This window comes from Trichomycterus rosablanca, chromosome 4 (assembly GCF_030014385.1).
Source record: "Trichomycterus rosablanca isolate fTriRos1 chromosome 4, fTriRos1.hap1, whole genome shotgun sequence".
Lineage (NCBI taxonomy): Eukaryota > Metazoa > Chordata > Actinopteri > Siluriformes > Trichomycteridae > Trichomycterus > Trichomycterus rosablanca.
The window spans coordinates 1,822,670-1,835,049 of record NC_085991.1 but is presented as its reverse complement, the minus strand read 5'-3'; the positions used below and the strand labels follow the sequence as shown (position 1 = coordinate 1,835,049).

Genomic DNA, 12,380 nt, shown 5'->3' with positions numbered 1-12,380 from the left:
TCCCCATGGGTTTCCTCCTAGCACTCCGGTTTCCTCCCACAGTCCGAAGATGTGGAGTCAGGTTAATTGGAGATACTAAATTGTCCATAATAATATTATAACAGCATTATACGGTTTGATCTTGAGCTCCGGTTCCTGTCTGTGCAGTTTGGCATGTTCTCTCTGAATGTGGATTGGCTCCTTAAAATTAGCCCTAATTGTAGATGAGTGTGGATGACTGGTTTCCTCAATAGGCTCTGGGCCCACCACGACCCTTACTGCCCTGGGTCCAGAGTTATGAACGAATGAATTCGCAACCTTACATTTCAAGATTCAAGATTCAAAGTAGCTTTATTGGCATGACTGTAAAAAAAAAAAACAATGTTGCCAAAGCATTACAACGATAATAAAATTATAAAATTAAAAAATAAAGAATACAAATATTTTAGCAAATTTACAGACAAAATATAAATGTATTCTATAAACATATGTATACAGGTGCTGGTCATAAAATTAGAATATCATGAAAAAGTTGAATTATTTCAGTAATTCCATTCAAAAAGTGAAACTTGTATATTATATTCATTCATTACACACAGACTGATATATTTCAAATGTTTATTTCTTTTAATGTTGATGATTATAACTGACAACTAATGAAAACCCCAAATTCAGTATCTCAGAAAATTAGAATATTACTTAAGACCAATACAAAAAAAGGATTTTTAGAAATGTTGGCCAACTGAAAAGTATGAAGATGAAAAGTATGAGCATGTACAGAACTCAATACTTAGTTGGGGCTCCTTTTGCCTGGATTACTGCAGCAATGCGGCGTGGCATGGAGTCCATCAGTCTGTGGCACTGCTCAGGTGTTATGAGAGCCCAGGTTGCTCTGATAGTGGCCTTCAGCTCTTCTGAATTGTTGGGTCTGGCGTATCGCATCTTCCTCTTCACAATACGCCATAGATTTTCTATGGGGTTAAGGTCAGGCGAGTTTGCTGGCCAGTTAAGAACAGGGATACCATGGTCCTTAAACCAGGTACTGGTAGCTTTGGCACTGTGTGCAGGTGCCAAGTCCTGTTGGAAAATGAAATCTGCATCTCCATAAAGTTGGTCAGCAGCAGGAAGCATGAAGTGCTCTAAAAATTCCTGGTAGTCGGCTGCGTTGACCTTGGACCTCAGAAAACACAGTGGACCAACACCAGCAGATGACATGGCACTCCAAACCATCACTGACTGTGGAGACTTTACACTGGACCTCAAGCAACATGGATTCTGTGCCTCTCCTCTCTTCCTCCAGACTCTGGGACCTTGATTTCCAAAGGTAATGCAAAATTTACTTTCATCAGAGAACATAACTTTGGACCACTCAGCAGTCCTTTTTGTCTTTAGCCCAGGCGAGACGCTTCTGACGCTGTCTCTTGTTCAAGAGTGGCTTGACACAAGGAATGCGACAGCTGAAACCCATGTCTTGCATACGTCTGTGCGTGGTGGTTCTTGAAGCACTGACTCCAGCTGCAGTCCACTCTTTATGAATCTCCCCCACATTTTTGAATGGGTTTTGTTTCACAATCCTCTCCAGGGTGCGGTTATCCCTATTGCTTGTACACTTTTTTCTACCACATCTTTTCCTTCCCTTCACCTCTCTATTAATGTGCTTGGACACAGAGCTCTGTGAACAGCCAGCCTCTTTAGCAATGACCTTTTGTGTCTCGCCCTCCTTGTGCAAGGTGTCAATGGTCGTCTTTTGGACAACTGTCAAGTCAGCAGTCTTCCCCATGATTGTGTAGCCTACAGAACTAGACTGAGAGACCATTTAAAGGCCTTTGCAGGTGTTTTGAGTTAATTAGCTGATTAGAGTGTGGCACCAGGTGTCTTCAATATTGTACCTTGTCACAATATTCTAATTTTCTGAGATACTGAATTTGGAGTTTTCATTAGTTGTCAGTTATAATCATCAACATTAAAACAAATAAACATTTGAAATATATCAGTCTGTGTGTAATGAATGAATATAATATAAAAGTTTCACTTTTTGAATGGAATTACTGAAATAAATCAACTTTTTCATGATATTCTCATTTTATGACGAGCACCTGTATATACACAGAACATTTCACTCACTTCCGAATCGATCTCACGGTAAGGAGCCGACTCTCAGAACTCGGACTCGACTCTTGGTTCCCAAACCCTGGAATTGTTTTGAATCGAGTCTTTATGGGATCGACTCCCAGCCCTACCGTTCAATCAAAAGCGATACAAAACCCGAAGTGAGTTTCCTTTGGTGGAAAAGCAAAGGGTTTTTTTTTTTAATACCGAATCGGCTTCGATTTGTTTCGGATTATGATGGTTTTATAACCTGTAGGAGAAACTATGATTGTGGCTGTGTTAACGGGAGAACAAAGGCGGTTTGGGACGCGGATCTGAGTTTGGACTGGAAGGTTTCCTGGCAACTCCCGGTACTAAAGAAAGAAAGTCGCTTTTTGGAGCAGGAAGGGCGACCCAAACCCACATTTTCAGAGGGGCACCGATGCCCACCGTGCCCCCGATCCCTGGCTTTCTGCCATGGGTGAAACTAAAGTGATTTACCATCTGGATGAGCAAGAGACTCCGTACCTGGTCAAGATTTCTGTCCCTGCAGACTCGGTCACCCTGTCCGACCTGAAAAATGCCCTCAAAAAACCCAGCTATAAGTTTTTCTTTAAGTCTCTGGACGACGACTTCGGGTGAGTTTGATCGCCGGAGCTTTAAACAAACCCGGTTTGCTCCTGTAGTGCTTGTGTGTTCGCGTTTTTGTCCTAGTTTTAACGTTTCTTGGTTCATTCGTGTAACTTTTATAGGCTGTGCGCTAAACAGCACATCGCGCACTACGTAGTGTACTACGGTCACTATTCACCAACATTAAGTAGGGCGCTGATATGACGTACTATGTAGGGCTGTACGGTTCGGTTTGGGACACAACCACTGTCCTCGTCCGTTTTCGCTCACTAAAAAGACTCGTTATTCGCTATTTTAAGCTAAAACTATAAAAGTTAAACCACAATGAAACAAAACAACCCTGTTTGTTGTTCAGAATAGATTTAGGATTGATTTAAAATTCGTATTTTGGCTACAGAAAGGTTCAAAAATGGCTAGTCAGTGTGGGGAGAAAACTCCATGTTTACTTTGCTGCTTTTTGGTGTGTAACTGCGAATTGGCTCGTAAGTACACACAAACTTTGAGAAGATAACGATTTGTAGGACCCCAAACGTGACATTTATGTGGAATTCGAACGATTTCAGACATTTATAAGTTCTCGAAGGAACATTTTTCGACCGTCAAAAAGACGCGGCTACGGTGTGTGGTCTGTTGAATGCGTTCCTTTGTGATGTACGCATGCGCAGTGGGAACGCCATATGTGCATGGACAGGTCAGAATAGACTCGAACGATTAATCGGAGGTCTAGTATATCGCTCGATATAACGTCAAACTCTATAGGTGGTTTAGGGGAACTGTTTGGCTCAGCTGTTTATGAAATGACCGTAAAGCTCTGTAATCTCATGGTTTAAAAAGTTAGATACTGAAGAAACTCATCCGAGCTTCCCACATGTGGGATGATTAGGTGCTAGTCTGCGGCTCTCCTTGACCAGCGTGAGGGTGAAATCTTACTTGGGAATTGGAAATGACAGCGGACGCTTTTATCCAACGTGATCTACAATTGTGAGTGAATACGGTGCGAGGAATTGAGGGTTAAGGGCCTCGCTCAAGGGGCCCAACAGTGGCACCTAAAAATATTTCCGCATGGCTTCAAGCTCCCGGCTTGACTCGTCTTAGAGGCACTCCTGAGGAAGCGTGTCTCGGCGTTACCCCGGGAGAGGAATGCTCCCCCGGACCCAGCGTGGAATTCCCTGATCCGCACTGTCGGCTTCACAGCGACTGGGTGGATTATGTTCCAGTCAGATCCTCCCCTGACGTGCACTTCATTAAAGCGCTTAAACGTGTTCCATCTCTCAGTAGCAACATAAATCAGGAAGGGAGTGGTGGGAAATTCGGCTTTACCCCCTTTTTTCCGCCTCTCCTGCCCCGTGGCTACATGTGTGGGGGCGATAATCCCAAACCAGGTTTGTCTGATTATTTGTGATTATTTCACCACATCAGGACCTGTTTGTCTCTTTAACCTGGATCAAAAGTATGTAGCCGATGGTCAGGTGAATGTGGAGTTGCAGCTATAACAGACTCCGCTCTTCTGAAAAAGCCTGTCAACCAGATACTCACACTGTAAAACATCTGTGAGGTCAGAGAAGGCCTGGCTCTCAATCGCAGTTCCAGTTCTTCCCGTAGGCTCTGTGGACCTGGCATTGTCCATAGAGGGGATGTCGTGCTGGAACTAAGAAGGGTCTTCCCCAAACTGTTTAGTTAAGTATGACACATAATAAGCTTAATAATTAGAAAAATGTAGAAAAAGCCGTACAGTTTAGTCAAAAGTTTATGTACCCTAGTAATGGACCGAGCTTCTATTATGGGGGGTGAGAATTTAAAGGTTTCTGCAGGGTCGAGAATCTAGATACATACAGGCCAGGGGGTTAAAAAAATGGTCCTTTTTGATAGTGCGGGGATAGAAAGTGTCATTCATTTTTGTGTCCTAAGAGACAGTACAGGATTCTTGTCAAGTCCCTAAATGAAACCCTACAAAATCACGTTTTAAATGTATAAATCTGTCACTTTACGTGTGTGCTAACCTGTTACCCAGCAGTGCATCACTTGTTTATAGATCTGGAAGGCAGAGATGGGGACTCGCGCGCACACACAGCGACTTCAGACTCGACTCGGACTCGTTACAAATGACTCGTGACTCGCAAAAAATGACTCGTGGACAACAAAAGTCAGCAACATTAGTTATGTGTGACAATTATATGATCCGACATCTTTCTGATCGTGTCATTTTCTGCTCTCTAATAATAATAATAATAATAATAATAATAATAATAACGCTTCGGCCGTCTTAACCCACAACACACACAATGTGTAAATGTTCCCGCCAGCTTCCGGCGTAGTGATGAAGCGTCGCTCCCTACTCCCTCTTTTGGATTGGAATCTCACTTAAAATGGTGGAATACCCTACCTAGTGCACTTCACTGGAACAACCGGGGTGAATGGAACGCTCCTACAGAATCGGTGCTAATGGTTGTCAGAACCGCTTTCTGAACCAATCAGAGCTTCTGATTGTAATTGTTAGTAAGAAATGCTGTTATTTGCATTTATTCAGTTTGCGTCACACAGATGACGTGGTAATGAAACGCTCGATCGGCTTTCTAACCACTTCCTGTTTTACTTCACCACCGGGAAAAGTTTGGAGGTTTTTAATTATAAGCACATTTACAAAATAACGGATTCTATTCCTAATGGGACGCACGCTTATAAATGTTATAGCATCTGGAAGAACAGAAGCTAAGGTAAGCAGCGGTTATGATGGTTTTTGCTGTGTTTGGGATTTTGGCCGCTGTGCCGTGATTTGCAATGAAAACAAAACGTATCAGTTTAAGCTTTTAACTGGAACCGAGGAAAGTAAAGGCACAAAGTAAAACGGCTAAATACACTCGCTAATCTGTTGTTGTTTTTATCTGAACTTACAGATTATTTCTTTATTTCTACGCTACATTTACAATATATGTTTTGTGTAGATTTATTGACTCGTGACTCGACTCGTACTCGTATTTTGTGACTTGTGAACATCTCTGCTAGAAGGTTTGAAACCTCCATACAGCCATAGCCCCAGATTCAGGAGAACATTTTTGGGATTTCTTTCGCTCCGCTGTCTTTGACCGATCCCATACGCCGCTTTTTACAGTCTGGTTCCAGCTGTGGACTCTCTGTTTTGGATTTGGCTCCTGGCGTCACGGATTCCTCTGAATCTTACCTCTCGCCCGGACCATTAACACGGAATTGCACTCCTGCGCAGGTTCTCTCACGCTAGGCCCACGCCGTGGACCCTGTGGTTCAGATCTGATCTCTCTGCCCCGAGTGTTCGGGTTCGTGTTCGTCGGAGTGTTTATGATTATCGGGTGTTTACGATCCTGCCGTGAGAAGAACCACGTCAGCTGCTAGCCACAGTCCTGCAGCGGGCTGGTAAATGTTCGTGACCCCTCTGTGACCCTCCTGCACTGATTGTGAGGTTTAGGAGTTTTCCTGTTTGAGGAGCATCGTTCAGATTCATCTGCTTAGATGCTTCACCATCGACTGCTGCTCTCTGATCTCCGACATTCTGGTGTTACATTATGCTAATGTATTCACCCCACACACACTTCACCCTCCCTCTTGAGGTTACACTGTTCCACGCGGCTGTGTGATTGACGTAGCAGCAGTGTCGGGTCGCTAATAGCTAATGCTTCTGTATCTGCTTCCTCCTGCAGGGTGGTCAAGGAGGAGATCACGGACGACAACGCCAAACTGCCCTGCTACAACGGCCGGGTTGTGTGCTGGGTAAATACATGGCCAGACGTCTACACACACACACACACACACACACACACACACACGTTTAATCTACAAACACGCATGTATACAGACATACACAGACTGACAGACACACACACAAATGCAGGCACACACAGGTACACACACAGACACACGTAAAAGCAGACACAAAAGACACACGCACACAGATGCAGACACAACATGAACACACATGCAGACAAACAGGTAAACACACAGGTGCACACACACACGTCTTTCCACCAACACACACACATGCAGACACGCAAACACACACACACACACACACACACACACAGAAACACACAGGTATAGACACACACAGACAGGCAGGAATACACACACACATCTATCCACCAACACACATGTATACAGACACACACAAATACAGACATACATAGGCAAACGCAGACACGCACACATGTAAAAGCAGACATGTAGACACACAGCCACACACACGTCTATCCACCGACACACATGTATACAGGCACACACACAAAGGCGCAGACACACACAGAAACAGACATACACACAGGCAGACACAACAGACACACACACACATCTATCCACCTACACATATCGACAGATACATACAGATCGACAGACATACACACAAACGCAGACACACACAGGTACACACATACTGTTGCAGACATACATAGGCAAACGCAGACACACGCACGTAAAAACCAGGCGCAACAGACACACACACACACACACAGGCAAATGCAAACTCAACATGCACACACACACACACGTCTATCCACCAACACACATGTATACAAACCAACAGACACACACACACACACACACAAACGCAGACACACTCACAAATGCAGACACACACAGGCCGACAGGAATACACACAGATACACTCACAAATACAGACACACACAGGCAAACACAGACACACACACGTAAAACCAGGCACAACAAACACACACACACAGACAAATGCAGACTCAATATGCACACACACACACACGTCTCTCTGCCAACACACATGTATACAAACTGACAGACACACAAATGCAGACACACATAGGCAAATGCAGACACACATTTAAAAGCAGACACAACATACACACACGTCTATCCACCTACACACTTGTATACAGATCAACAGACATACACACAGACACACACACAAAGGCGCAGACACACACGGGTACACGCACACAAATACAGACATACATAGGCAAACACAGACACACACACGTAAAAGCAGACACAACATGCACACACATGCAGACGGGAATACACACAGGTGCACAGACACACACATGCAGACGGGAATACACACAGGTGCACAGACACACACATGCAGACGGGAATACACACAGGTGCACAGACACACACATGCAGACGGGAATACACACAGGTGCACAGACACACACATGCAGATGGGAATACACACAGGTGCACACACACAAACACAGACACAACAAACCCACACACACACAAACAAAGGGAAACGCAGGCAGGCAGACAGACGTGCCCTTACCCAAACACACACACAGACACACACAGGCTCAGAGCTCAACACGTTCTGTGTATAATGAAGTTCAGAATTAATGACCATCGCAGCGTTCAGGTCTCCACCTGCTTCTCCTGCTGTGTCACCCACAGGACCACCGTACGCTTTTACAAACAAGCATGTTTATTCAAATAAATCAAGATTTTTAAGGATTAAAGTGTTCTGGTTACTCAGGCTGTTTATATGAATGTTGCAGAAGTGATTTGCAGAGGACAGTACAGTAGCCAGAATGAGCTGAATTAAGCTCCACTCTTCCACGGTTAGTCTTTCTCTTCCCCCACTTAAAACTCCCACGTGTTCCACAGTAGAGGCGTCAGAGATCCGACCAGAATTCTGCCGAAATTCAGTTTGTTTTTGGCTCTCTCAGCATCTTCAGAGTCTCACTTCACTTAAAATGAACTCAACATGCGTGGCACAAACCCGGCGAGACCTGCCTCGTGGAGCTCTGCATAATTAGCGGCCGCTTTTGGCATAATGAAGGAGTTAACGAACGCTGCGCCAGTCAGGGTCGCGGCTGCAATTCCCTACAGATGTGCACAACCTCAGAACGGTTTGCATATAGAAGAATCGTTTCCACGATCATCACGCAAAATAAACCGTCTGGCTGAACAACAGCAGGGAATCTGTGAGCATTTCTGAAGATCATCCAGACTCGGATGCTCCTCTTTAGTTTACCCACAGTTTTTTGCCCCCCACAGATTTCTTACCTCTTTTCACCTGCCGGCGGTGGAGTTGCACACCGAGAGTCACACTATGCTCTTTTGTGACTCATCCACCACTTATTCAGGTGCCTCGACATGACTAGATGCCAGCGAAACCCTGATAGACAGATAGATAGATGGACAGAGATAGACAGATAGATAGATAGACAGATAGATAGACAGATAGATAGATAGACAGACAGACAGACAGACAGACAGACAGATAGATAGATGGACAGAGACAGATAGATAGGACACACACAGACAGACAGCCAGATAGACAGATAGATGGACAGACAGATATATAGATGGACACAGACAGACGAATAGACGAACGGACAGACAGACGGATAGACAGACAGATAGATGGACAGAGACAGAAAGATAGACGGACAGAGAGACAGACAGATAGACATAAATAGATGGTCAGACAGACAGATAGATAGACAGATAGATGGGGACACACATAGACAGACAGATAGCTAGATAGACAGAGACGGATAGACATAGATAGATAGATAGTCAGATAGACTGACAGACAGACAGATAGATACTTTATTCATCCTGAAGGAAATTAAGGCCTCAGTATCTAGTTACATACAGTGGGGCCAAAAAGTATTTAGTCAGCCACTGATTGCGCAGGTTCTCCTACTTAGAAAGATGAGAGAGGTCTGTAATTTTCATCATAGCTACACTTCAACTATGAGAGACAAAATGAGAAAAAAAAATCCAGGAAATCACATTGTAGGATTTTTAAAGAATTTATTTGTAAATTATGCTGGAAAATAAGTATTTGGTCAATAACAAAAGTTCAACTCAATACTTTGTAACATGACCTTTGTTGGCAATGACAGAGGTCAAACGTTTCCTGTAAGTCTTCACCAGGTTTGCACACACTGTAGCTGCTATTTTGGCCCATTCCTCCATGCAGATCTCCTCTAGAGCAGTGATGTTTTGGGGCTGTAGCTGGGCAACACGGACTCCACAAATTTTCTATGGGGTTGAGGTCTGGAGACTGGCTAGGCTACTCCAAGACCTTGAAATGCTTTTTACGGAGCCACTCCTTCGTTGCCCGAGCGGTGTGTTTGGGATCATCGTCATGCTGGAAGACCCAGCCACGTTCCATCTTCAATGCTCTCACTGATGGAAGGAGGTTTCGGCTTAAAATCTCACGATACATGGCCCCGTTCATTCTTCCCTTAACACGGATCAGTCGTCCTGTCCCCTTTGCAGAAAAACAGCCCCAAAGCATGATGTTTCCACCCCCATGCTTCACAGTAGGTATGGTGTTCTTGGGTTCTTCTTCTTCCTCCAAACACGACGAGTTGAGTTTTTACCAAAAAGTTCCATTTTGGTTTCATCTGACCACATGATATTCTCCCAATCCTCTTCTGGATCATCCATATGCTCTCTGGCAAACTTCAGACGGGCCTGGACATGTACTGGCTTAAGCAGGGGGACACGCCTGGCGCTGCAGGATTTGAGTCCCTCTCGGCGTAGTGTGTTACTGATGGTAGCATTTGTTACTTTGGTCCCAGCTCTCTGCAGGTCATTCATCAGGTCCCTCCGTGTAGTTCTGGGACATTTTGCTCACCGTTCTCCTGATCATTTTGACCCCACGGGATCGAGGGAGATCATCAATGGTCTTGTATGTCTTCCATTTTCTTACAATTGCTCCCACAATTGATTTATTCACACCAACCTGCTTGCCTATTGTAGATTCACTCTTCCCAGCCTGGTGCAGGTCTACAATTTTCTTCCTGGTGTCCTTCGACAGCTCTTTGGTCTTGGCCATGGTTGAGTTTGGAGTCTGACTGTTTGAGGCTGTGGACAGGTGTCTTTTATACAGATAACGAGGTCAAACAGGTGCCATTAATACAGGTAACGAGTGGAGGACAGAAGAGCTTCTTAAAGAAGAAGTTACAGGTCTGTGAGAGCCAGAAATCTTGCTTGTTTGTTATTGACCAAATACTTATTTTCCACCATAATTTACAAATAAATTCTTTAAAAATCCTACAATGTGATTTCCTGGATTTTTTTTTTCTCATTTTGTCTCTCATAGTTGAAGTGAACCTATGATGAAAATTACAGACCTCTCTCATCCTTCTAAGTAGGAGAACCTGCACAATCAGTGGCTGACTAAATACTTTTTGGCCCCACTGTAGATTAAAAGTAATAGTACACATTATAAAGATTCACTGTATAAGATAAGATAAGATAATCCTTTATTAGTCCCACAATGGGGAAATTCACATCGTTAAACAAGAAATGGTAACACATTGGGGGAGAGTAGGAGATAAAAAAACCAGCAACCACATTGTGCTCCCTAAGGTATACAAACAAGTACCTGCATAATAACAACAACAAGTAGATTAGTAGCTCCTGGTACTTCATGGGGTCCATAATGCCTTGCATCTAAAACATCAGGTCTGTCCTCTTCGGTATAATCATTCTCAGATCTTTAAGGCCAGGTTGAAACCCAGGTCTTTAGAACGCCACTGTATCTTCTCTCATTTAAAACAAACAAAAAATCAAACTTTTTGCTGTTAGAGGATAAAACTGTTCCAGAAATCATGGTTGTGAGTGTGTACTGATGTGTTTGTGTCTCTGTGTATTTACTCTGAAGATGGTGTCGGCGGACGGCTCTCATTCGGACGGCTGCTCGGTGGCCGAGAGTCAGTCGGAGCATCCACCGTCAGGAGAGAGATCTCAGGGTATCGGAGACTCCAGACCCCCCTCGTTCCAGTTAGTATCGGCGCTTATACAGTCTGTACAATATTAAGAAATTATTTTTCGGATATTATGATATGTAAACGTTTTAACGCACGTGCAGCCCGAAAGCGGCGAGCAGTCGGCATGGCGGGGACGACGAGACCGAGACGGATTCGGTGGTTTCTCACCGGAGGGAGCGGGACCGGCCGCGAAAGAAACACTCGCATGATCATTCAGGTAGGAACTCTTTCGTATCTTGTTTACATTTTGTGAAGCTTATAGAAAACCGGGTGGCGGGTGGTCCTAATGTTGTGGCTCGTTGTGGCTCATGAGTGTTTACGGAGCAGCGTGAGGAGGAACAGCACGTCCACATTCCTCCCCCCTTTATTAAATCTGTGCTCGTTTCGATGAGAATGAACGCACTGTGGAGATCCGGTGAAGGAATGCGCGTTCTAATCTCTGTTCTGCTCCAATCTCTGTGCGTCTCGCTGCCCCCTGCAGGTGCCAGGATGAACGGCTACACCCGGGTGGGCAGAGGGATGGACCTGGGCGGCTACGAAGTCTGTGACAGTCGCTCGTCCCTCATGAGCAGCGAGTTGGAGTCGAGCAGCTGCTTCGACTCGGACGACGATGGATCCACCAGCCGGTACGAAGCCCTCGAGGGCCTCCTCTTTATTCGGGCCCCTAGGAAATACGCCCTACTGTGTGGCCAAAAGTATGTGGACACCATTAATAATAATTGAGTCATTGAGTCAATAATCAGTGATATTAAGTGAATAATAAACAGTAATGTGGGAACACTTTAGGGAAGGCCCTGTATTGTTTCAGAATGAGTTGGTTCTGGAGGAGGGACACAGCCTGACCTCACAAATGCTCCTCTGTTCGAGCGTCTACAATTTTCCACAGACGTTAGGGCGTATGTCCACATACTTTTGGCCTTTTGGCGTATATCTAGAATTAAACTGTGCTATAAATCAACA

At 44.6% G+C, this 12,380-nt stretch overlaps 1 protein-coding gene across 2 annotated transcripts in view; it reads left to right on the top strand.

The window, feature by feature from the left end:
- Window positions 1-2,349: 2,349 nt before the first annotated feature.
- The window catches only part of dvl3a (dishevelled segment polarity protein 3a), a 34,268-nt gene continuing 24,237 nt past the window's right edge, over window positions 2,350-12,380 (top strand). For both annotated transcript variants that reach the window (XM_062993769.1, XM_062993768.1), the window contains exons 1-5: window positions 2,350-2,705; window positions 6,369-6,438; window positions 11,315-11,433; window positions 11,522-11,637; window positions 11,902-12,046. In XM_062993769.1, the coding sequence (XP_062849839.1) occupies window positions 2,545-2,705; window positions 6,369-6,438; window positions 11,315-11,433; window positions 11,522-11,637; window positions 11,902-12,046 (611 nt within the window). In that variant the 5' untranslated portion in view covers window positions 2,350-2,544. The remainder of the gene's footprint in view (window positions 2,706-6,368; window positions 6,439-11,314; window positions 11,434-11,521; window positions 11,638-11,901; window positions 12,047-12,380) is intronic.